Here is a 17,991-nt window from a genome sequence, read left to right on the forward strand (position 1 = left end):
CCTGATGTCAGAAGGTATAAGGACTGCTTGGCTTACTCAGTGTACTTTAGCCCAGTAGTTCTTAATCTTGGACCCTCCACATGTTTGTCACTTCAACTTCCAGACCTCAGCCAGCATAGCCAAAGATCAGGAATCAGAAGGTTGAAAACTCAAATCACATTGAGCGTCCATTATTTTAGTACAGTGTGGTCCAACCTTTAGTTACCTGAGGGCCAATCAAACTTTAGTATAGGTATGTGAGGGTCAGAGACATTCCAGAAAGGAAACATTTCTTAAAAACTTAAAGCAGGGTAAACGATTTCCCCCCAAATGTTACATTAAAATATTTCCAGTAAGATGGGCAAGGGCCAACAAAAATGAATTGGTGGGCCACTTGCGGCCCATGGGCCGCAGGTTGGACCACACTGTTTTAGTAGATATTTTAGGACCAAATTACATAATAAGATGGAACCCTGGTATAGCAGGGAAGCGATGCAGCCCAGGGATGGAAAACATCTGGCTGAGAACTGTCTAAACCATTTTCTGGTCTGCAAGCTCCTTCTGCTGCCATGAAAGGAGGAAAAGAGATAAACTGCTGCTTATAACCTGGGAATCTTTGCTGTGGAATTGGACTGCGGCTTGTAGTCTATGAAGTTGCTGCATGGAACTGAACTATGCTTTGAAGACCTAAAACCTGCTGCACTTGGACTTACTCCTAAATAGACATGAATAAGACTGATGACCTCATCACTCTTGTGTTTTAAAGAGTAAGTAATGTGTTTGCAGTACTTTCAATCTTGCAGCTGCCTCCTAAAGAATTCTGGGGAGGCTGAGGGAGGCTGAGGATCTCTCTGGCTGAGAATTTCAAGGGATCCCCTTAAACTACAAAGCCTAGAATTCTGCAGGCGGCATCCACAGGATTGAAAGTGGGCAAATGCTTTACATACTCTTTAAAACACTAGTGTGGTGAGGACATGAGCTAAGCTTTGTTGCTGAAATTGGACAAATTGGTAGAATTACGCCTGACCCTCCTTTGCTTTACCCTTAGCCCCATTTGTTTTAGGTGGAGCATTTAGAATGCTTATTCAAAGAGCTCTGGTGCTTACCAAATTATAAAACCTAGGATTTCATAGGATGTAGCCATGGCAATAAAAGTTTCCACTATGATTGAAGGCTATGAAAGTATCTTAGGTTAGCTTGCGGTCTCCACTAATAATGGGAGTAATCTGTATGAAGTTGCCTTCTGAATGCTCTGACAGGTAGGAAGTGAGGGCCCATGACTGCTGATTCCCACCTCTTTGTTACTCCTAGAACTACCCCCTCCTGTGCTATTCAGGAAGATCATTTACTCTTCTAGAGCAGATACAGGGTGGCAATGGAAGATTCAAGGAAGATTGCTTTTCTGTTCTCCTAGTAGAAATGCTTCATAGGATCAAATAACCTTCCACAGATGGAATAATAGAATCATAGAATTGTAGAGTTAGAAGAGACCTCGCGGGCCATCCAGTCCAACCCCCTGCAAGAAGCAGGAATATCTCATTCACCACAAGAGGGAAGAAGTCTTATTCACCACAAAAGGTAGAATCTAGACCAGGATGAGAATCATGTTACTGGACTGCATTTCCCAGCATTCCCCACCATTCACTATGCTGACTAAAACTGTTGGGGCATACATCCATATTGTATATTCAAAGCACAGAGCATACATTGACAGCCAATGCCATACCCTCCATAAGGTAGGCAATACTGTAGTAAGAAAAACGAAATATATCAATTTCTGTAGGGCAATAAGGGGACCAAAATAGCCAGAAGGCACCATCTCTTCTAATTTCAGAAGATAAGGAGGGTCGGGCCTGATGAGTAACAGTGAATACCAGGTACTGTAGGTTCTATTTGAAAGGAGGGCAGTGGCAAACTATACATGAATATTCCTTGCCTAGTGAAATTTCTGAAGTTGCGATTGTTTGAAGCCTTGACCAGTACTATGTACCAGTGCAACAACACAAGTTAGCCCTGTGTTAAATAATATGCACTGCAATTTCTTTTGATGTTGAACCACCATGAAGATTCAGCTCTGAGTAGATGTTCCCAAGGCAATCTTGCAGCTATATTATAAAGTGCTAAACTGATTTCCTGGGTCACCTAATCTAATCATTGATTTGGAGCACAAGGCTCTTATTTTAGCCTTCTGATATCTACTTTTCCCATTGCAGGTGCCTCTGCTCACCAGATGGAAGGGACAGTTTTCGGCTCGTCTGAATGTAACCAACCAGGCAGCAGTAGTCTGGTACATGGACCAAGCGAAACTCTTGAAGCAGCAGTTAGGAGCAGAGTATGTGGCTTTTGAAGGTGGCGAAGGCAACTTATTTATGGAGCAAGCCATCCCTCCTCCCCCAGAACTCAGAGGAGACACATACGCTTACACTTTGGCCTTGATGGCAGCCACACTGGGAAACACATCAATTAGTGCTGCAACAAGGTGTGTCTGAGGCAAAAAAACCCCCCAAAAAACCCCTCCAAACCATGTTTATTTCTAAAGTAGTCTCAGTTTTGTTCCTTCCCTGGCCTTGTCAAAGCTAGAAAAAGAATTCCAAGGTCTTTGTAGCATTTAAATAAACTTGTGTATTCAAATCTGTTACCTGTAGAACAAAACTGCCTTCAGGTTCAACAAGAACTTAAGGACATTGTTGATCTATTTTCAGGCAAGGAACTGGCTCTGTTCTTTTGATCTCTTCTGCTTTCATGTAGTAAGATTGCTTTCCCGCAGTCACTTGGAAGCGGATTGAGCACTATTGTTCCATATTGCACACCATGTGACACTATTTTCCTGTTAATATTCTGCTATGACCATTCCCTCACACAAGGTTATCAAGGCTATACAATTATATCAGTTATATTCCACTTTAAGTGTTGTGGATCCCATATTAAGGAATCATGGGATGTGTTGTTTAATGATGTGCTAAATATTCTCTACAGGAGAGCCTCAGTTCATTTCCCTGAATGACAGTTCCATATGTACTGTAAGAACAAGATCTGGGGATTAAATTAGGGTCGTCAAAACAGGGTGGTTAGGGTGCCATCAAATGGATATTGATATGTATAGTGCACTGTTCTGTAAAGCAGGGTTTTTCAAACTGTGCTCCTCCAGATGTTTTGGACTTCAGCTCCCACAATTCCTAACATCTGGTAAACTGGCTGGGATTTCTGGGAGGTAAAGTCCAAAACACTTGGAGGCGCACAGTTTGAGAAACACTGCTCTAAAGATATATTAACCCACTTCTTCTAGCTCTACCAGTGCAGATAATCTCTGCTAGACAGCAAGTGATCTCTCATCCTTTGCTTGTTTTCTCTCTCTGTGCATTGCTTACTCTCTCTGCCAACAGTTTCTGCTTACAGCCGAAAGCAAGTTCAGATGAGAGATTATTTATTGCTTTTCCCAGAAAGCCAAAAGCAGGCTGGAAAGAATCTAGCAAATATTTATTTCGAGGAATGAAATTTGAGGGAAATAATTGGAACCTGGAACAAAATGTTGCAGTATAGAATGCTGCTCTGCAGGATTCCAACCACGTCAATCCAGTTTTGCCTGTTTTTCTGTCTCTGTCCAGTTGCATTCTGTAGTCACTGAGTATGCTCTATCCTCACTGTGTTACTCTGGACAAGTTTTCCTTGCAAGTTAGCATAGATGCGGCTAAACTCCAACTTATATCAGCTGCGGCTGGCAAAGTCAATGATGAGGGATATGGGGAGTTGGAGTGCAGCAGCAACATCTGCAGAGCTGCATCACGCTCACCCATACTCTTGTGTGTGTTTTCTTTTGTGTCTTTCTACAACATTGGCATTCTGATGCCTTTCTCCTTTGGGTAAATTATAATATTCCGGCTTCACAAGAACCAAAAGTTAAATCACTGGAGACTAAACCACCTCTGCTGTTTCTTCTGTCTGATGCTTTTCTGCTGAGACGACATAGGAGAGATGGTATCTGGGGAGGCAAATTAGTAGGAGCAACATCTTCCTCATTTCTCAACTTAATCCATGTTAAATATATATTGTGCAGTTCAGAATGTCTTTCTTTTTTACATAGTAAGTTTAAATTTGCATCTCCATGTGGAATTAAATACATATTAATATGACTCTGTTGAGATAAAGGAAGGTAAAGGAGGGGGCTAATTGTCAGGACCCAGGCTGCAGAGCACCAATAACCATACACAGAGGCCAGAATCTATCTAATATCTTTATTGAGGAAATATATAAAGTTAATAAAAGCAAGTGTAGGAAATAGTTCAAAAGTAGACCTTTCAGGAAAGGTCAAAATTAGTCCAAGGAAACAATGTCCAATATGAAATATTAAGGTCCAAAGTTGTAATCCAATAACCGAAACACTCACTTTGTCAAGCAAAGTGAGGGGAGATGACAAGGTCCTTTAGTCCATGGAGTTTAATGCAAGGCTAGGAAGCAAACTAGATTCTTGGTAAACAAGGCTTGATTCAAGGCAACAAGAGGCGAGGAGCAAGAACAGGGTCCGTGGCGAGGGTCCGTGGCGAGGTCCGGGGAACAAGGCAGGGCTGGAAACGAGAGCAAGGTCCTGGAAACTGGAGTAGCGTAGTCCACACACAATCTACTCCCGAAGCTGACGAATTGACTCCGCAAGGAATCCTTGTGGCCAAGCATCTATATAGGATCTTGTTTTCCCGCCAAAGCAGACTTTCTCTGGGGAACAAGAACTGAAACCTAAACTGTCCAGATGCAGGACTCCTTAAACTTTCCCAAGGGAACCAGACTTAATCATCTAATTGCCTGGCAGCTATTCGGGCGCTTCGGCGAGTCGCCTCCCGCGCGTGTCTATCTTGATTATAATAAAGGCGGCGAGAAAATGGGGGAGATTTCTCCTCAAGGCTTGTTTGTGTGACTTCTTGTGGGCAAACATCCTGCAGCTGCAAGGGCTCCAATTCTGGCAGAAACGGTGGGAAACCCGTTTTCCTCTTCATCTGTCACAACAGTACTAGGAACGGGACTACATGGCCCATAAGTCATCACACTATCCCCCTCCTCAAGGCCCCTCTCCAAAATGGGCTCTCCACCTGAGGTGCGGGGCCGCGGCTTGGCGGGGTAGGCCTGATGGAAGCGGCGGGCTAAATCGGGGGCATGGACTGTAGAAGCGTCTTCCCAAGAGCGTTCTTCGGGGCCAAAACCCACCCAGTCAATGAGATACTGAAGGCGGCGGCGGTGGAAGCGAGAATCTAGAATGTCCTGAACCTCGAATCCTCCTCCCCATCCACCAAAACAGGAGTGGGGGCCGGCCGGTCTGCATCAGGGCGCACACCTTCCGCCGGAAGGAGCAGGGAGCGATGAAACACTGAATGAATGCGCATGGAGCGCGGAAGTTGAAGTTTGAAAGTCACGGGGTTAAGTTGCGCCACCACTGGATAAGGACCAATGTAACGGGCATCTAGCTTCCGGCAGGGACGGTGGGAGGGCAAAAAGCGAGTGGACAAAAGAACCCGATCTCCTACCTTGATCTCGGGGCCCGGCTGGCGATGACTGTCAGCGTGGCGTTTATAGTCCTCCTTGGCTTGGTCCAGTTGCTGGAGCAATAGTTGTTGCACCGCTGTGAGTTCTTGTAACCAGTCCTCCGCTGCGGGGACTTCTGAGGTTTCAATGACAGGAGGAAAGAAACGTGGATGGAAGCCGTAGTTTGCAAAGAACGGGGTTTCCTTAGTTGAAGCCTGGACACCATTGTTGTAGGCAAACTCTGACAGTGGTAACAGGGAAGCCCAATTGTCCTGCTGATAGTTTACATAACAGCGAAGGTATTGCTCCAAAGTGGCATTGGTGCGCTCGGTTTGCCCATCCGTTTGGGGATGGTGAGCTGAAGATAAACGAGAGTCTATGCCCAATAGTTTCTGTAGTGCCTTCCAGAAACGAGAGGTGAATTGAGATCCACGGTCTGTGACTAAACTCTTGGGCAATCCATGTAGTCTGAAAACATGTTGAAGGAATAAATCTGCAGTCTCCTTGGCCGTGGGGAGGCCATCGCAGGGAATGAAATGGGCCAATTTGGTAAAAAGGTCCACCACTACTAGGATCGTGGTGAATCCAAGGGAAGGTGGTAGATCAGTGATAAAATCCGCAGAGATTATTTCCCATGGACGAGATGGAGTAGGAAGGGGATGCAGAAGCCCTGAGGCTTCTCCCTTCTTGTCTTGGAACGCTGGCATACCGGGCAGGTGTTGACATATTTTTCTACATCCTTGCGGATCTTGGGCCACCAAAAATCTCGTAGGATCAAATGCATGGTTTTAAATAGTCCAAAATGCCCTGCTGGCTTGCAGTCATGACACAGACGAAGCACCTTTTCTCTGCCTGGTCCTGGAGGGATGTAGACGTGATTTCTGTAGCAAAGTAACCCATCCTTAAGTGAAAAAGGAAAATGTAGTCCTTGGCGAATTTGTTCTTGAGCCCAGGCATCCGCCTGTTGACTGGCTCTGATTTCCTGAGCACAAAGGGGCCCTGGGGTAGAGGGAGTTGATTCAATTGGAGTGGATTTGGTGTTCCCCACTGTGAGCGTGGCAAAGTTCTCAGGCTGCAGCAATTGGGATTCAAAGGTCTCTCTGCGCCCTGCAGCATACTCTGGTTTCCGTGATAGAGCATCTGCTTGCTTGGTCTGAGCTGGGGTTACATAATGGATCTGGAAGTCAAAACGCTCAAAGAATAAAGCCCAGCGCTGCTGCCTCTGATTTAACTTGCGGGCAGTTCTTAGATGCTCTAAATTCCGATGATCAGTATGGACCTCAATGGGAAACTTGGCCCCTTCTAACCAATGTCTCCAATTTTCAAAGGCTGCCTTTATGGCCAAAAGCTCCTTTTCCCAAATAGTGTAATTTCTCTCTGGGGCTGTTAGTTGACAGGAGTAAAAGGCACAAGGGTGAAGATGGCCTCCCACTGGTTGCAAGAGTACAGCTCCAATTGCCACATCGGAGGCGTCAGCCTGCACAACAAAAGGGGTTTTAGGATCCGGGTGCTGTAGAATTGGCTGGGACGTGAATAATTTCTTTAGTTGCTGGAACCCTTTCTCTGCTTGCTCCGTCCAGCGGAAAGGCTGTTTTCCACGGATGCAGCTGGTGATTGGGTCAGACCAGCGGGCAAAGTCTGGAATGAACTTGCGGTAGTAGTTCGCGAACCCCAAGAACCGTTGCACCTCTTTCTTGTTGGTTGGTGCCCGCCATTCCAATACTGCTGAAACTTTTGCCGGGTCCATGGAGAGCCCTTGTGGCGAGACACGGTAACCCAGGAAATCAACCTCTTCAAGATCAAAGGCGCATTTTTCCAACTTGGCATATAGTCCATGATCCCGCAAACGTTGTAACACCATTCTGACGTGTTTCTCATGTTCTGATTGTGATCTAGAAAACACCAAAAAATCGTCCAAGTAGATAATCAAGAACCGATCTAGATAGTCCTGAAAGATATCGTTGACAAAGTGCTGGAACGTTGCGGGAGCTCCACATAAACCGAAATTCATGACTAGGGACTCGAATAATCCGAATTTAGTCTGGAAGGCGGTTTTCCACTCGTCCCCCTCCCTGATGCGAATTAGATTGTAAGCCCCCCGAAGATCCAGCTTGGTGTAAACCTTGGCCCCTCGGAGCCGGTCTAATAGGTCCGAGATCAAAGGCAGGGGATAGCGGTTCCGCTTCGTGATATTATTCAATGCTCTATAGTCCACAACCAAGCGTAAGTCCCCTGACTTCTTTTTCACAAACATCACCGGGGAAGCCGCTGGGGATTGAGAGGGTCTGATGAACCCCTTGCGGAGGTTTGACTCTATGAACTCCCTGAGAGCTTCTTGCTCTGGTTCCGTTAGGGAGTAAAGGTGCCCTCGCGGAATCGGGGCCCCCTCCACCAAGTCAATGGCACAATCATAAGGCCTATGCGAGGGTAGTTTCTCGGCTTCCTTCTCATTGAAAACATCCCAAAAGTCTGAGTATTTCTTGGGCAAGGTGATGATGGATTCAGCGTCTGTGGCATGGCAGACCTTGGCTACAAGACAATGGTTTTGGCAATATTTAGAAGCAAACTGCAGTTCTCTGTTGGTCCAAGAGATGCTGGGGTCGTGGAGTGTCAGCCATGGAATCCCCAAAATCACAGGGAAGTGAGGAACTTCGGTAACAAAGAAGGAAATCTCTTCCATATGTTCCCTTATCCACATTCTGGTGGGTTCAGACCATTGGCTTACTGGACCTGTCTTTAGGGGGCGGCCATCTATGGCTTGCACCACCTGGGCGTTCTTGAAATTGTGATATTGTAATCCCAGAGAGTCGGCATACTCTCTATCGATGAAATTGTTTGTTGCTCCTGAATCTATCATGGCATGGATCATGACGGGTCCTTTTTTTGCTGACCACAAGGTGACCACTAGGAGAAATAGGACCCCGGTTGGCGGCTCTTGAGTGGGGTTTCTGACCGGGTTGGCGAGCCTCTCTACGCCCGGTCGCTGGCTTCCCCCGCCGGCTTTGCGCCAGCCGCCTCGGCCGCTTCCGTCTCCACGGAGGACGCCGCCGCCAAACGAGCGGCGGGCTTTCTTTTGGCTGGACACTCTCTGGCAAAGTGGCCCCCGTCTCCGCAGTACCAACAGAGGTTTAAACGTTGTCGGCGGGCCTTCTCGGCGACGTCTAATCTGGGTCGCACGTTGCCCAATTGCATCGGCACCTCCCCGCTTTCTCTGGGGTATGGGGCTGGTGGCGGGGGTCTCCACACTGGACGTGGCTGGATGCCGGCGGGAGCGGGAGGTTTTGCTCCAGCTCTCCCACTCTGGCCTCGGAGCCATTGTTTTCTGTTGGCAAGCATGACTTCAGCTCGTAAACATTGGTTAATAAGTCCTTCAAGAGAATTTGGAGGATCCACCTTGGAGATTTCTTCCAACATCTCGATGTTGAGACCCTCCCAAAACTGTCCTCTGAGGGCTATGTCATTCCAACCGGTGCTTTGAGCCAGCACTCGGAACTCGGCTATGTACTGGGACAAGGGTCTGTCCCCTTGTGAAAGGCGCCGGAGTTTGTGGCCGGCCGCCTCTAAATTGTCCTCGATCCCCCAAGTAGCCTTAAGGTGATTCAGGAAATTTTGCGCGGAACTTAGGTGTGGGGAGGCTTCATCGAACAGCGCCGTGGCCCAATTGGCTGCTGGGCCGTCTAGGAGACTGTAAATCCACGCCACCTTGATGTCTTCTTGGGGAAACTCGGCCTGGCGGGCTTCTAGGTATGCCTGGCATTGACGACGGAAAACATGAACCTTGGAAGCTACTCCAGAAAACTTGGTTGGCAACGCCAGGGCAGGGAGACGGGTTCCGCGTTCCTTCAAACCCCGTATTTCCCCCTCCTGCGTATGGAGCATATCTCGGATTCTGTCCACTTCGTCCTTGGCGATGGTGTAGCTGAGTGGTTGGTCTCCTGCCCCGGTTCCGGTAGACATTCTGGCCTAGGTTAATTGGTGCTTAAGGTGGCGGAGTCAAACTGTCAGGACCCAGGCTGCAGAGCACCAATAACCATACACAGAGGCCAGAATCTATCTAATATCTTTATTGAGGAAATATATAAAGTTAATAAAAGCAAGTGTAGGAAATAGTTCAAAAGTAGACCTTTCAGGAAAGGTCAAAATTAGTCCAAGGAAACAATGTCCAATATGAAATATTAAGGTCCAAAGTTGTAATCCAATAACCGAAACACTCACTTTGCCAAGCAAAGTGAGGGGAGATGACAAGGTCCTTTAGTCCATGGAGTTTAATGCAAGGCTAGGAAGCAAACTAGATTCTTGGTAAACAAGGCTTGATTCAAGGCAACAAGAGGCGAGGAGCAAGAACAGGGTCCGTGGCGAGGGTCCGTGGCGAGGTCCGGGGAACAAGGCAGGGCTGGAAACGAGAGCAAGGTCCTGGAAACTGGAGTAGCGTAGTCCACACACAATCTACTCCCGAAGCTGACGAATTGACTCCGCAAGGAATCCTTGTGGCCAAGCATCTATATAGGATCTTGTTTTCCCGCCAAAGCAGACTTTCTCTGGGGAACAAGAACCGAAATCTAAACTGTCCAGATGCAGGACTCCTTAAACTTTCCCAAGGGAACCAGACTTAATCATCTAATTGCCTGGCAGCTATTCGGGCGCTTCGGCGAGTCGCCTCCCGCGCGTGTCTATCTTGATTATAATAAAGGCGGCGAGAAAATGGGGGAGATTTCTCCTCAAGGCTTGTTTGTGTGACTTCTTGTGGGCAAACATCCTGCAGCTGCAAGGGCTCCAATTCTGGCAGAAACGGTGGGAAACCCAAGTTTTCCTCTTCATCTGTCACAACAGTACTAGGAACGGGACTACATGGCCCATAAGTCATCACACTAATTCTGAAATAAAAAAGTTAGGAAAATTCAGATATTCCATGCCTATATGGAGTGGTCTTTTCCTATACATATTTGGACATACACACATTATTGTTGTCATGGGAGCTTTGAGTTTTGATGACCTTGCAAAGGAGAGACCTCCAAGAGTATTAACAGCCCTACTCAGTGGGTTGCTGTGAGTTTTCCAGACTGTATGGCCATGTTCCAGAAGCATTTGAATGCTTCTGGAACATGGCCATACAGCCCGGAAAACTCACAGCAACCCAGTGATTCTGGCCATGAAAGCCTTCGACAACACATTGAGCCCTACTCAGGTTTTGCAAACTTGGGGCTCTCTCTGGCTTCCTTGATTGAGTCAACCCACCTACAATGCAGTTTTTCTTTTCTCAAAACATAAGGTAAACGTAAAAATTTTCCCCTGACATTAAGTCTAGTTGAGTCTGACTCTGGGGGTTGGTGCTCATCTCCATTTCTAAGCCAAAGATCTGGTGTTGTCCATAGACACTTCCAAGGTCATGCACCTGGCATGACTACATGGAGCGGTACCTATTGATCTTCTCACAATTGTATTTTTTCAAACTGCTAGGTTGGCAGAAGCTGGGCTAACAGCGGGAGCTCACTCCTCTCCCTGGATTTGAACCACCGACCTTTCAGTCAGCAAATTCAACAGCTCAGTGGTTTAACCCACTGTGCCACTGGGGACTCTCAAAACTTATCTGAATGTTAAAAAAAGAAAGCAATCCTGGGCTGCACGTACGGATTAGAATCTTGTTGGTCTATTACATACCTATTGGTCTACTATTGCACATTTTCCAAGGTTACAAAGTCATGATGAAGAAAGACAGGCAAAATCTACCATCTTTCAGCAAACTGTTTCTCTAATGTTTTATGTCCTTCACAGCTGTTATATCCATAGCTTTTCCCCTATTGCTGCTATTGCCCACAGTATTTACACCAATTTACGCACCAATATGCTGGTTAGGTATTTAACACTGTGTGTAGTATAGATCTGAGTCTGTGCTGTCTGTGGTATTCCATTTTTTATAGAGAGGTTTCTGCAAGCTGTATTTTTCAGCAGCAGCTGGAGTAGCAATAGAAATGGGAAAATGTTGTCCATGCTCCCTGTCATTGCTATTAAAATCCCAAGGGGAGTTTGAGTATGTTTAATCAACATAGGGGTGTTTGTATTTCATCTTTCCTGTGCACAAAACTATATACAGTCGGGCCATAGAAGAAGTGTGGTTGGCTGCCCCCTGGCAATGTCTATACAGAATACTTTGCAGATTGTATGTAATGCAGGACCTCATGCCCCTCAGACTGCTTACGGTCCACTTAATTTGATGTTTGATCTCCTTTTAGGGCCAGCCATCTACCACTTTTTCACCAAATGAACCCACGTCAATCTGACTGGAGCTATGCTGGTTTAAAAGGGATCATTCCATCTGTACTTCACTACAGTCTTCTTGGTTACAACTTTTTTATTCCAGATGCAATAGGTAAGACTCACTGAGGGAAGGAACTGTAGCAAGCAGAAAGGTTTCGGGTTCAATCTCTGTGCTGGGAGGCTCCTGACTTTAGCTTTGGAAAGCTACTAGCAGGCAGTGACAGCATTGATCTGAATCTATGGCAGGCAATGTGGTAGCCTTGGGTGACATTCTATGCCCAGTTCCATTTTGCAGCACACCAAGCTCCTCCTGTCTCTGCTACCCAAATTCTCATGTGCTGCTGAATATTTGCAGTGCCTGTGTCATTAGAAGCCTGCGGTCCAGAGGAGTGTGTGTCTTGTTTCAAAGCACACTAGACTCAAGTTATATCTGCACTGTAGAAATAATGCATTTTGGCACCAATTTAACTGCCATGGCTCACGACTATGGAATCATGGGAGCTATAGTGATAGTGACACTAAGGCAAACCTATCACAGGATTTTCTTGGCAAGATTTGTTAAGTGGGATTTGGAGTTGCCTTCCTCTGAGGCTTAGAGAGTATGACTTACCACTAACTCAGCAAGGATGCTAATCGCAGTCTCCAGAGCCATAGTCCAATGTTCAAACCACTACAACATGCTGGCTCTTTTAGATACAGATATCAAACACTTATCATCAAAAAGTCTGCTCCTATTTATGTGACTAATGTCAAGATATGTTCTTAGATTTGCTCCTGATGCAAGTTAAGAGCCTCCCTAGAGGTGCTTCCATATGGACAGCTGCCCATTTTAACATCACTATGTCTTTCCGGGCTGTATGGCCATGTTCCAGAAGTATTCTCTCCTAATGTTTCACCCACATCTATGGCAGGCATCCTCAGAGGTTGTGAGGTATACCATACAGCCCAAAAAACACACAACAACCCTGTGATTCTGGCCTTGAAAGCCTTCAACAACACATCACTGTGTCTCTCCCATCTTAAAAAAATTCTGTGAACAGCAAAAAGTGGAAAAATCTATGAGAATAAAAGGGGGCAGGACAAAAAAAAACATTTTGGAGAATACACTGAGGCCCCTTCTACACTGCCATATAATCCTAATTATTAAAGCAGATAATCCAGATCATCTGCTTTGAACTGGGTTATATGGTAATGTAGACAAATATAATCCATTTCAAAGCAGATAATCTGGATTTTATATAGCAGTGTAGATTGAGACTAAAGCCCCTGCTACACTGCTTTAAATTGGATTATATGAGTCTGCACTGCCAGATAATTTGGGATAAGAAGATAATCTGGGATCAGATCCTGGGATACTGGGTCAGTGCGGAAAGGGCCTAAAACAGCCATGTTTTAGGACGTTTCCTAAAGGGTTTTGCTGTTCCCATGACCCTCGGTATTATCATTTCTCTGAATACCTTTTCGTACAGACTTTCGTACGAAAAGAAAGCAACAAAGAAGCATAAATCTCCAATGGCAAACAAGTTTGTAATGATGAGAAGATCTGGAATAAAATAATGTGTGTTTTCCCCCCCAAATAATTTCTGAATAACAGCATTGAGCCAGCAGAAGCTGACAGCTAATCTTTGATTTGCTTTGTTTTCCTATGTTGTAAGGCGGGAGCCCCTTTGCTATTCCTTGTTCTCACAATGAGCTGTCACTTGGGAGAAAACATAAGGCTGTTCGTGATGCCCGAGGCAAGATTTTTAATAAGGTTTTCCCCTTAACAATCAACCCATCCTCTGCTAGCTTGCATCTAATATTTCAGAAAGAAATCTGTCTGCCTTTATTTACAGTGTGTGTTCCTTAGAAACTAGCTAATAATACCTAGCCATTTCTGTGCTTTATGTCTGCATTACCTACAACCCTTTTAAAGATCTATCAGGTTAAATAAAGTGGTGTCATGGCACATTATATGTCAGGGTTTTTTGGAATAGGATTCGAAAGTGGGCTGATGCTCATGAGCACTTCTGGGGACTGAAATGTACACTGCTCCTACTTTGGAGCTGAGACTCAGACTATATTCAGCCCCTGAGACTGTAGGGTTACTCTTAATGGTGCCATATCCCAGAGCGGAATGGGCTCTGAAGAAAGGAAGGACATCAACTTCTCATAGACTACGATAAGTTAAAAAATTACTGTACCATTACAACATTTTGGTGTGGCAAAAGGGTTCAGCTATTGATGAAACAGCCTGCCTCCCATCACCAAGTGCACATTACTGAGGAAACTGTAATGATGTGGAATCCAACATAAACTGGACAGAAAGTGCAGGGTCTTCCTGTTCTCTTGGTGCATGTCCATATGGTGGACAGATGCCTAGTCTTCACCCTCAAAATTTTATGTGGGAATCACACACAACCTTTGAGAGAGTTGGTAATCCTAATTTGGCCGGTCTGCTTAAAATTACATATATCAGACAGACCAGAGAGGGGACCTTTTGTTTCATGCAATTCCCTCTTCGCTCAGCAGCTGGCTCTGTAATGCTGGCTTGCCCAAGAAGGGAGAGGGCCATGGTGGAGCCTGAGCTGGCACCTTCTTCTTTTCTGTGGTATAGAGTCCCAAGGGGTTCAGTCTCTTAGATAGAATCATAGAGTTGGAAGAGACCTCGTGGGCCATGCAGTCCAACCCCCTGCCAAGAAGCAGGGAAATCACATTCAAAGCACCCCCAGTCCCATTAAAATTTGGATGTGGGATGGTAAGAGTTACAGCCCAATCATATCTGCAGGTTGCCATCTCTTTAATGTTACAAAGACAGGATTTTTTTGTCAACCTAGACTGGTGGTTCCTTACATTATAGAATCCAGGTTAAAGCTGGATAATTATTTCCCTCCTTTTTCTTTTCTGCTTCCTATTCAGTTTTCTGTATTCATTATATAGGTGGAACTCTTGCAAGTGAATTTCTGACTGATGAAGAACTATATATTAGATGGCTGCAGATTGTGACTTTCCTTCCAGTTATGTCCTTCTGTACTCCACCATGGGTCTGCTGTGATGACTGGGTAAGTGTATCTTCATGCCTCAATTGTCCATGTAAATTCTGTGGGTACCAAGACCAAATGAATATGTTTAATGTTAAATAGAGAAATGCTTGACATTCTTTCCACTATAATATCATTTTCTTTTTGATTGTCAGTCGCCATTTATGTACCTTTGGTAATATTCATCTCTCACTGTTTCCTCCATCACTGTTTCTCCAATGTCCCTATTAAGTTGATTCACTACCAGTGAGCTTGAAACAGATAAAACAGAATATATTTCATCATCTTCTCTGAAACACTTCCCTTTACTCCCATTTTCCTTTTCACCATGTCAGCAACTTCATCTAGCACTGCAGCAGTGAAGTGTGTGTGCACTCAACTGTATACCTTTCTTTATGGGTTTTTTTACTATTCTGATATTTCTGTTGATTTTCCAGTTCAGACTGCTGCTGCTAATGCTGCTTCCACCACTATTTTTTCTATTTTTTCAATAAAACACCATGCAGTATAACCCCTGTATCCATGTGGTTATACTGTACTTGAGGTTTCATTTTGTTGCATCTGCCAAAATATGCTCTCTCTAGGCATTTCCTAAGTCTTACAGCATGATTCTGTGGCATGCTTCCATCAAAAGCTGTCACAGAGTTGTACTGAAGGATCTAGGGATGCCTAGAGAAGTATAATCTCTAGGCATTTCCTGTGTTCTTCAGCGTGATTCTGTGACTCCAAAGTAAGTTGTTCATTGAGTTTGCTAATGTCCATTATTTTTACTAACTACGGTAAATCTGTGAATATATTCCTCACAAATCATCATCATCATAGGCTATCACTTGTGGCAGAGTATGATTGTCTTGCAAGGATAGAGTCTTGGTGGTGTGACCATAAGTGATTGTAGAGACCTATTCTGGATCCTCATAGTCTTTCACAATGAGGGCATAGAGTTTCAGATGGAAGGTGTTCTCGACAAGGGTTTGCTTGACACACCTTCCTTTTGGCTTGTTCCTCTCTTTCGCCTTCTATCCATGGCTCTTCAAAATCCATAGCACTATTGGTAACAGCTGACCTCCAGTTTGAACACTTCCTAGTTCTAAGTGTTTATTCCACATTTTTAAGGTTAGCTTCAAGCCCATCTTTAACTCTCTTTTGCTGTCCACCAACATTCTGTTTTCCGTTCTTGAGCTGAGAATAAAGTAGCTGCTTTGGGAGATGGTGATCAGGCATTTGGACAATGTCGCCGGTTTGGAGAAGCATTGTTTCAATGCTGGTGGTCTTTGCTTCTTCCAGAATGCTGACATTTGTCTAACTGTCTTCCCAAGAGATTTGTAGGATTTTTCAAAGGCAACGCTGTTGGAATTGTTCCAGAAGTCAAGAGTGACATTTGTAAATGGTCCATGTTTCACAGGCATACAATACAGTTGGAAGGACAATAGTTTTATAAACAGGTATCTTGGTATCTCTATGAGTGTCCCAATCCTCGAACACCCTCTCCTTCATTCTAGGAAATGCTGCATCCACAGAGTTCGAACAGTGTCATATTTCAGCGTTAATGTTGACTGCTGTGGAGAGATAGATGCGTAGGTTGCATTAATTGTCAACATTTTCTAGCTTTACACCATTAAGCTTTATTTCTGGCATTGCAGAAGGATTGGTTAGTGCCAACTGGTAGTGTTTTCTCAATATTTAGCGAGAGGCCAAGCTTTTCATATGCTTCTGTGAAGGTGTTTAAAGTGGCTTGTAGGTCTTCCTCTGAATGAGCACAGACTACATTATTGTCAGCATATTAGAGTTCTATAACAGAAGTTGTTGTGACTTTACTTTTGACTTCCAGCCTGCTTAGGTTAAAGAGCTTGCCATCTGTCTGATTTCCACGCCTGTAGGAAGCTTCCCACCAACAAGGTGTAGAATCAAACCTATGAAGATGGTAAATAAGGTTGAAGCAATAACATATCCCTATTTTACACCTGATCGCACCTTAAATGGGTCACTTTAGGAGTTAATTCTATGCCTCCATAGTAAGTTGTTCATTTATTGAGTTTTCTATTGTGTATTATTTTCACTAACTACAAATATATTCCTCACAAATATGGGGGTTATCTCCTCACTAATTTTAGATTCTTGGGAGGATAGTTTTTTGTTCATCCCACCACCACAATAGGCATGTCTGGTGATCATATGAGACAGACAGACATCTTGGTGGATTCTTCCCAAGCTGTGAAATTTCATCCCAGTGAAATCATGTTGGCCACTGTTCTGTGCTGGAACTGGCTATAGATCCAGACCTCCCTAAGGTTTTCTTCAGTGCTAAACAATGGCACATGTTACTAGTAAAAGATCAGCTTTATTGGTGGTAAATGTTGCAATGGATATAGTGTCCATCAAAGAAGCACTCCAGACCTTTCACTGATAGGATCCAGCACTTACCCATTGTTAATAACAGAATTTAGTCCCTAAATAATTCTACCCAGACTATCCCAAGTCATTGCAACTAATTCCTTTTCACCGCAGAAACAAAAAAAGAAAATCAAATACATGTGATCTATTTTCACATTCTTGTTACCTGCCATCAAGATGCCTTTAACTGAAACCTCCAAGTCCCCCTCTTATCAACAGCTCTGTTAAGGTCTTGCAGATTTAGGGCTATGGCTTCCTTGGTTGAGGCCCTATCTACAGTTTCAGAATGCAGTTTAACTGCATTGAACGGCATGAAATGAGTCAACGCTGCATTTCGAAATTGCATTATATGGCCGTGTAGATTGAACATGAGTCTATCCATCTGTAATGTGTTCTGTCCCTTTTCCTTTTCCCTTGCCAAGCAACACTGACTTTTCTAATGAATCATACTTTTCATAGTGTGTCCAAATTAAGATTTATTTACTTATTTGGTTTAGTCATCTTGGCTTCTAGGGAGAGTTCTCGCTTTATTTGCCCTAGGAAACATTTCTTTGTTTTTCTCCAATTCTCCTGCATCATCACATTCCAAATTAGCTTGAATTTCTTCTTTTCCCCTTTCTTCACTGCTCAGCTTTCACAGCCATACATAGGAATTGGAAATACAATGACACAGACCATCCTGATTTTTAGATATGAGAACTGTGCAAGCAGATTAGTAAAAAATTAACTCCTACATTCTGTTCTCAGTCTTCATATGTTTTCTCAGTATCAGATAATGTCAGTAATACAAATTAACTCTTTCTATATTGCTAGACAGCAGTTAATATATGGCACGATC

At 44.5% G+C, this 17,991-nt stretch overlaps 1 protein-coding gene across 2 annotated transcripts in view; it reads left to right on the top strand.

Moving 5' to 3' along the window:
* The window catches only part of LOC100566849 (SITS-binding protein), a 45,828-nt gene that overhangs the window by 14,571 nt on the left and 13,266 nt on the right, over positions 1 to 17,991 (top strand). For both annotated transcript variants that reach the window (XM_008108772.3, XM_003214849.4), the window contains exons 6-8: positions 2,193 to 2,458; positions 11,718 to 11,854; positions 14,662 to 14,783. In XM_008108772.3, the coding sequence (XP_008106979.2) occupies positions 2,193 to 2,458; positions 11,718 to 11,854; positions 14,662 to 14,783 (525 nt within the window). The remainder of the gene's footprint in view (positions 1 to 2,192; positions 2,459 to 11,717; positions 11,855 to 14,661; positions 14,784 to 17,991) is intronic.

Source organism: Anolis carolinensis, chromosome 1 (assembly GCF_035594765.1).
Source record: "Anolis carolinensis isolate JA03-04 chromosome 1, rAnoCar3.1.pri, whole genome shotgun sequence".
Classification (NCBI taxonomy): Eukaryota; Metazoa; Chordata; class Lepidosauria; order Squamata; family Dactyloidae; genus Anolis; species Anolis carolinensis.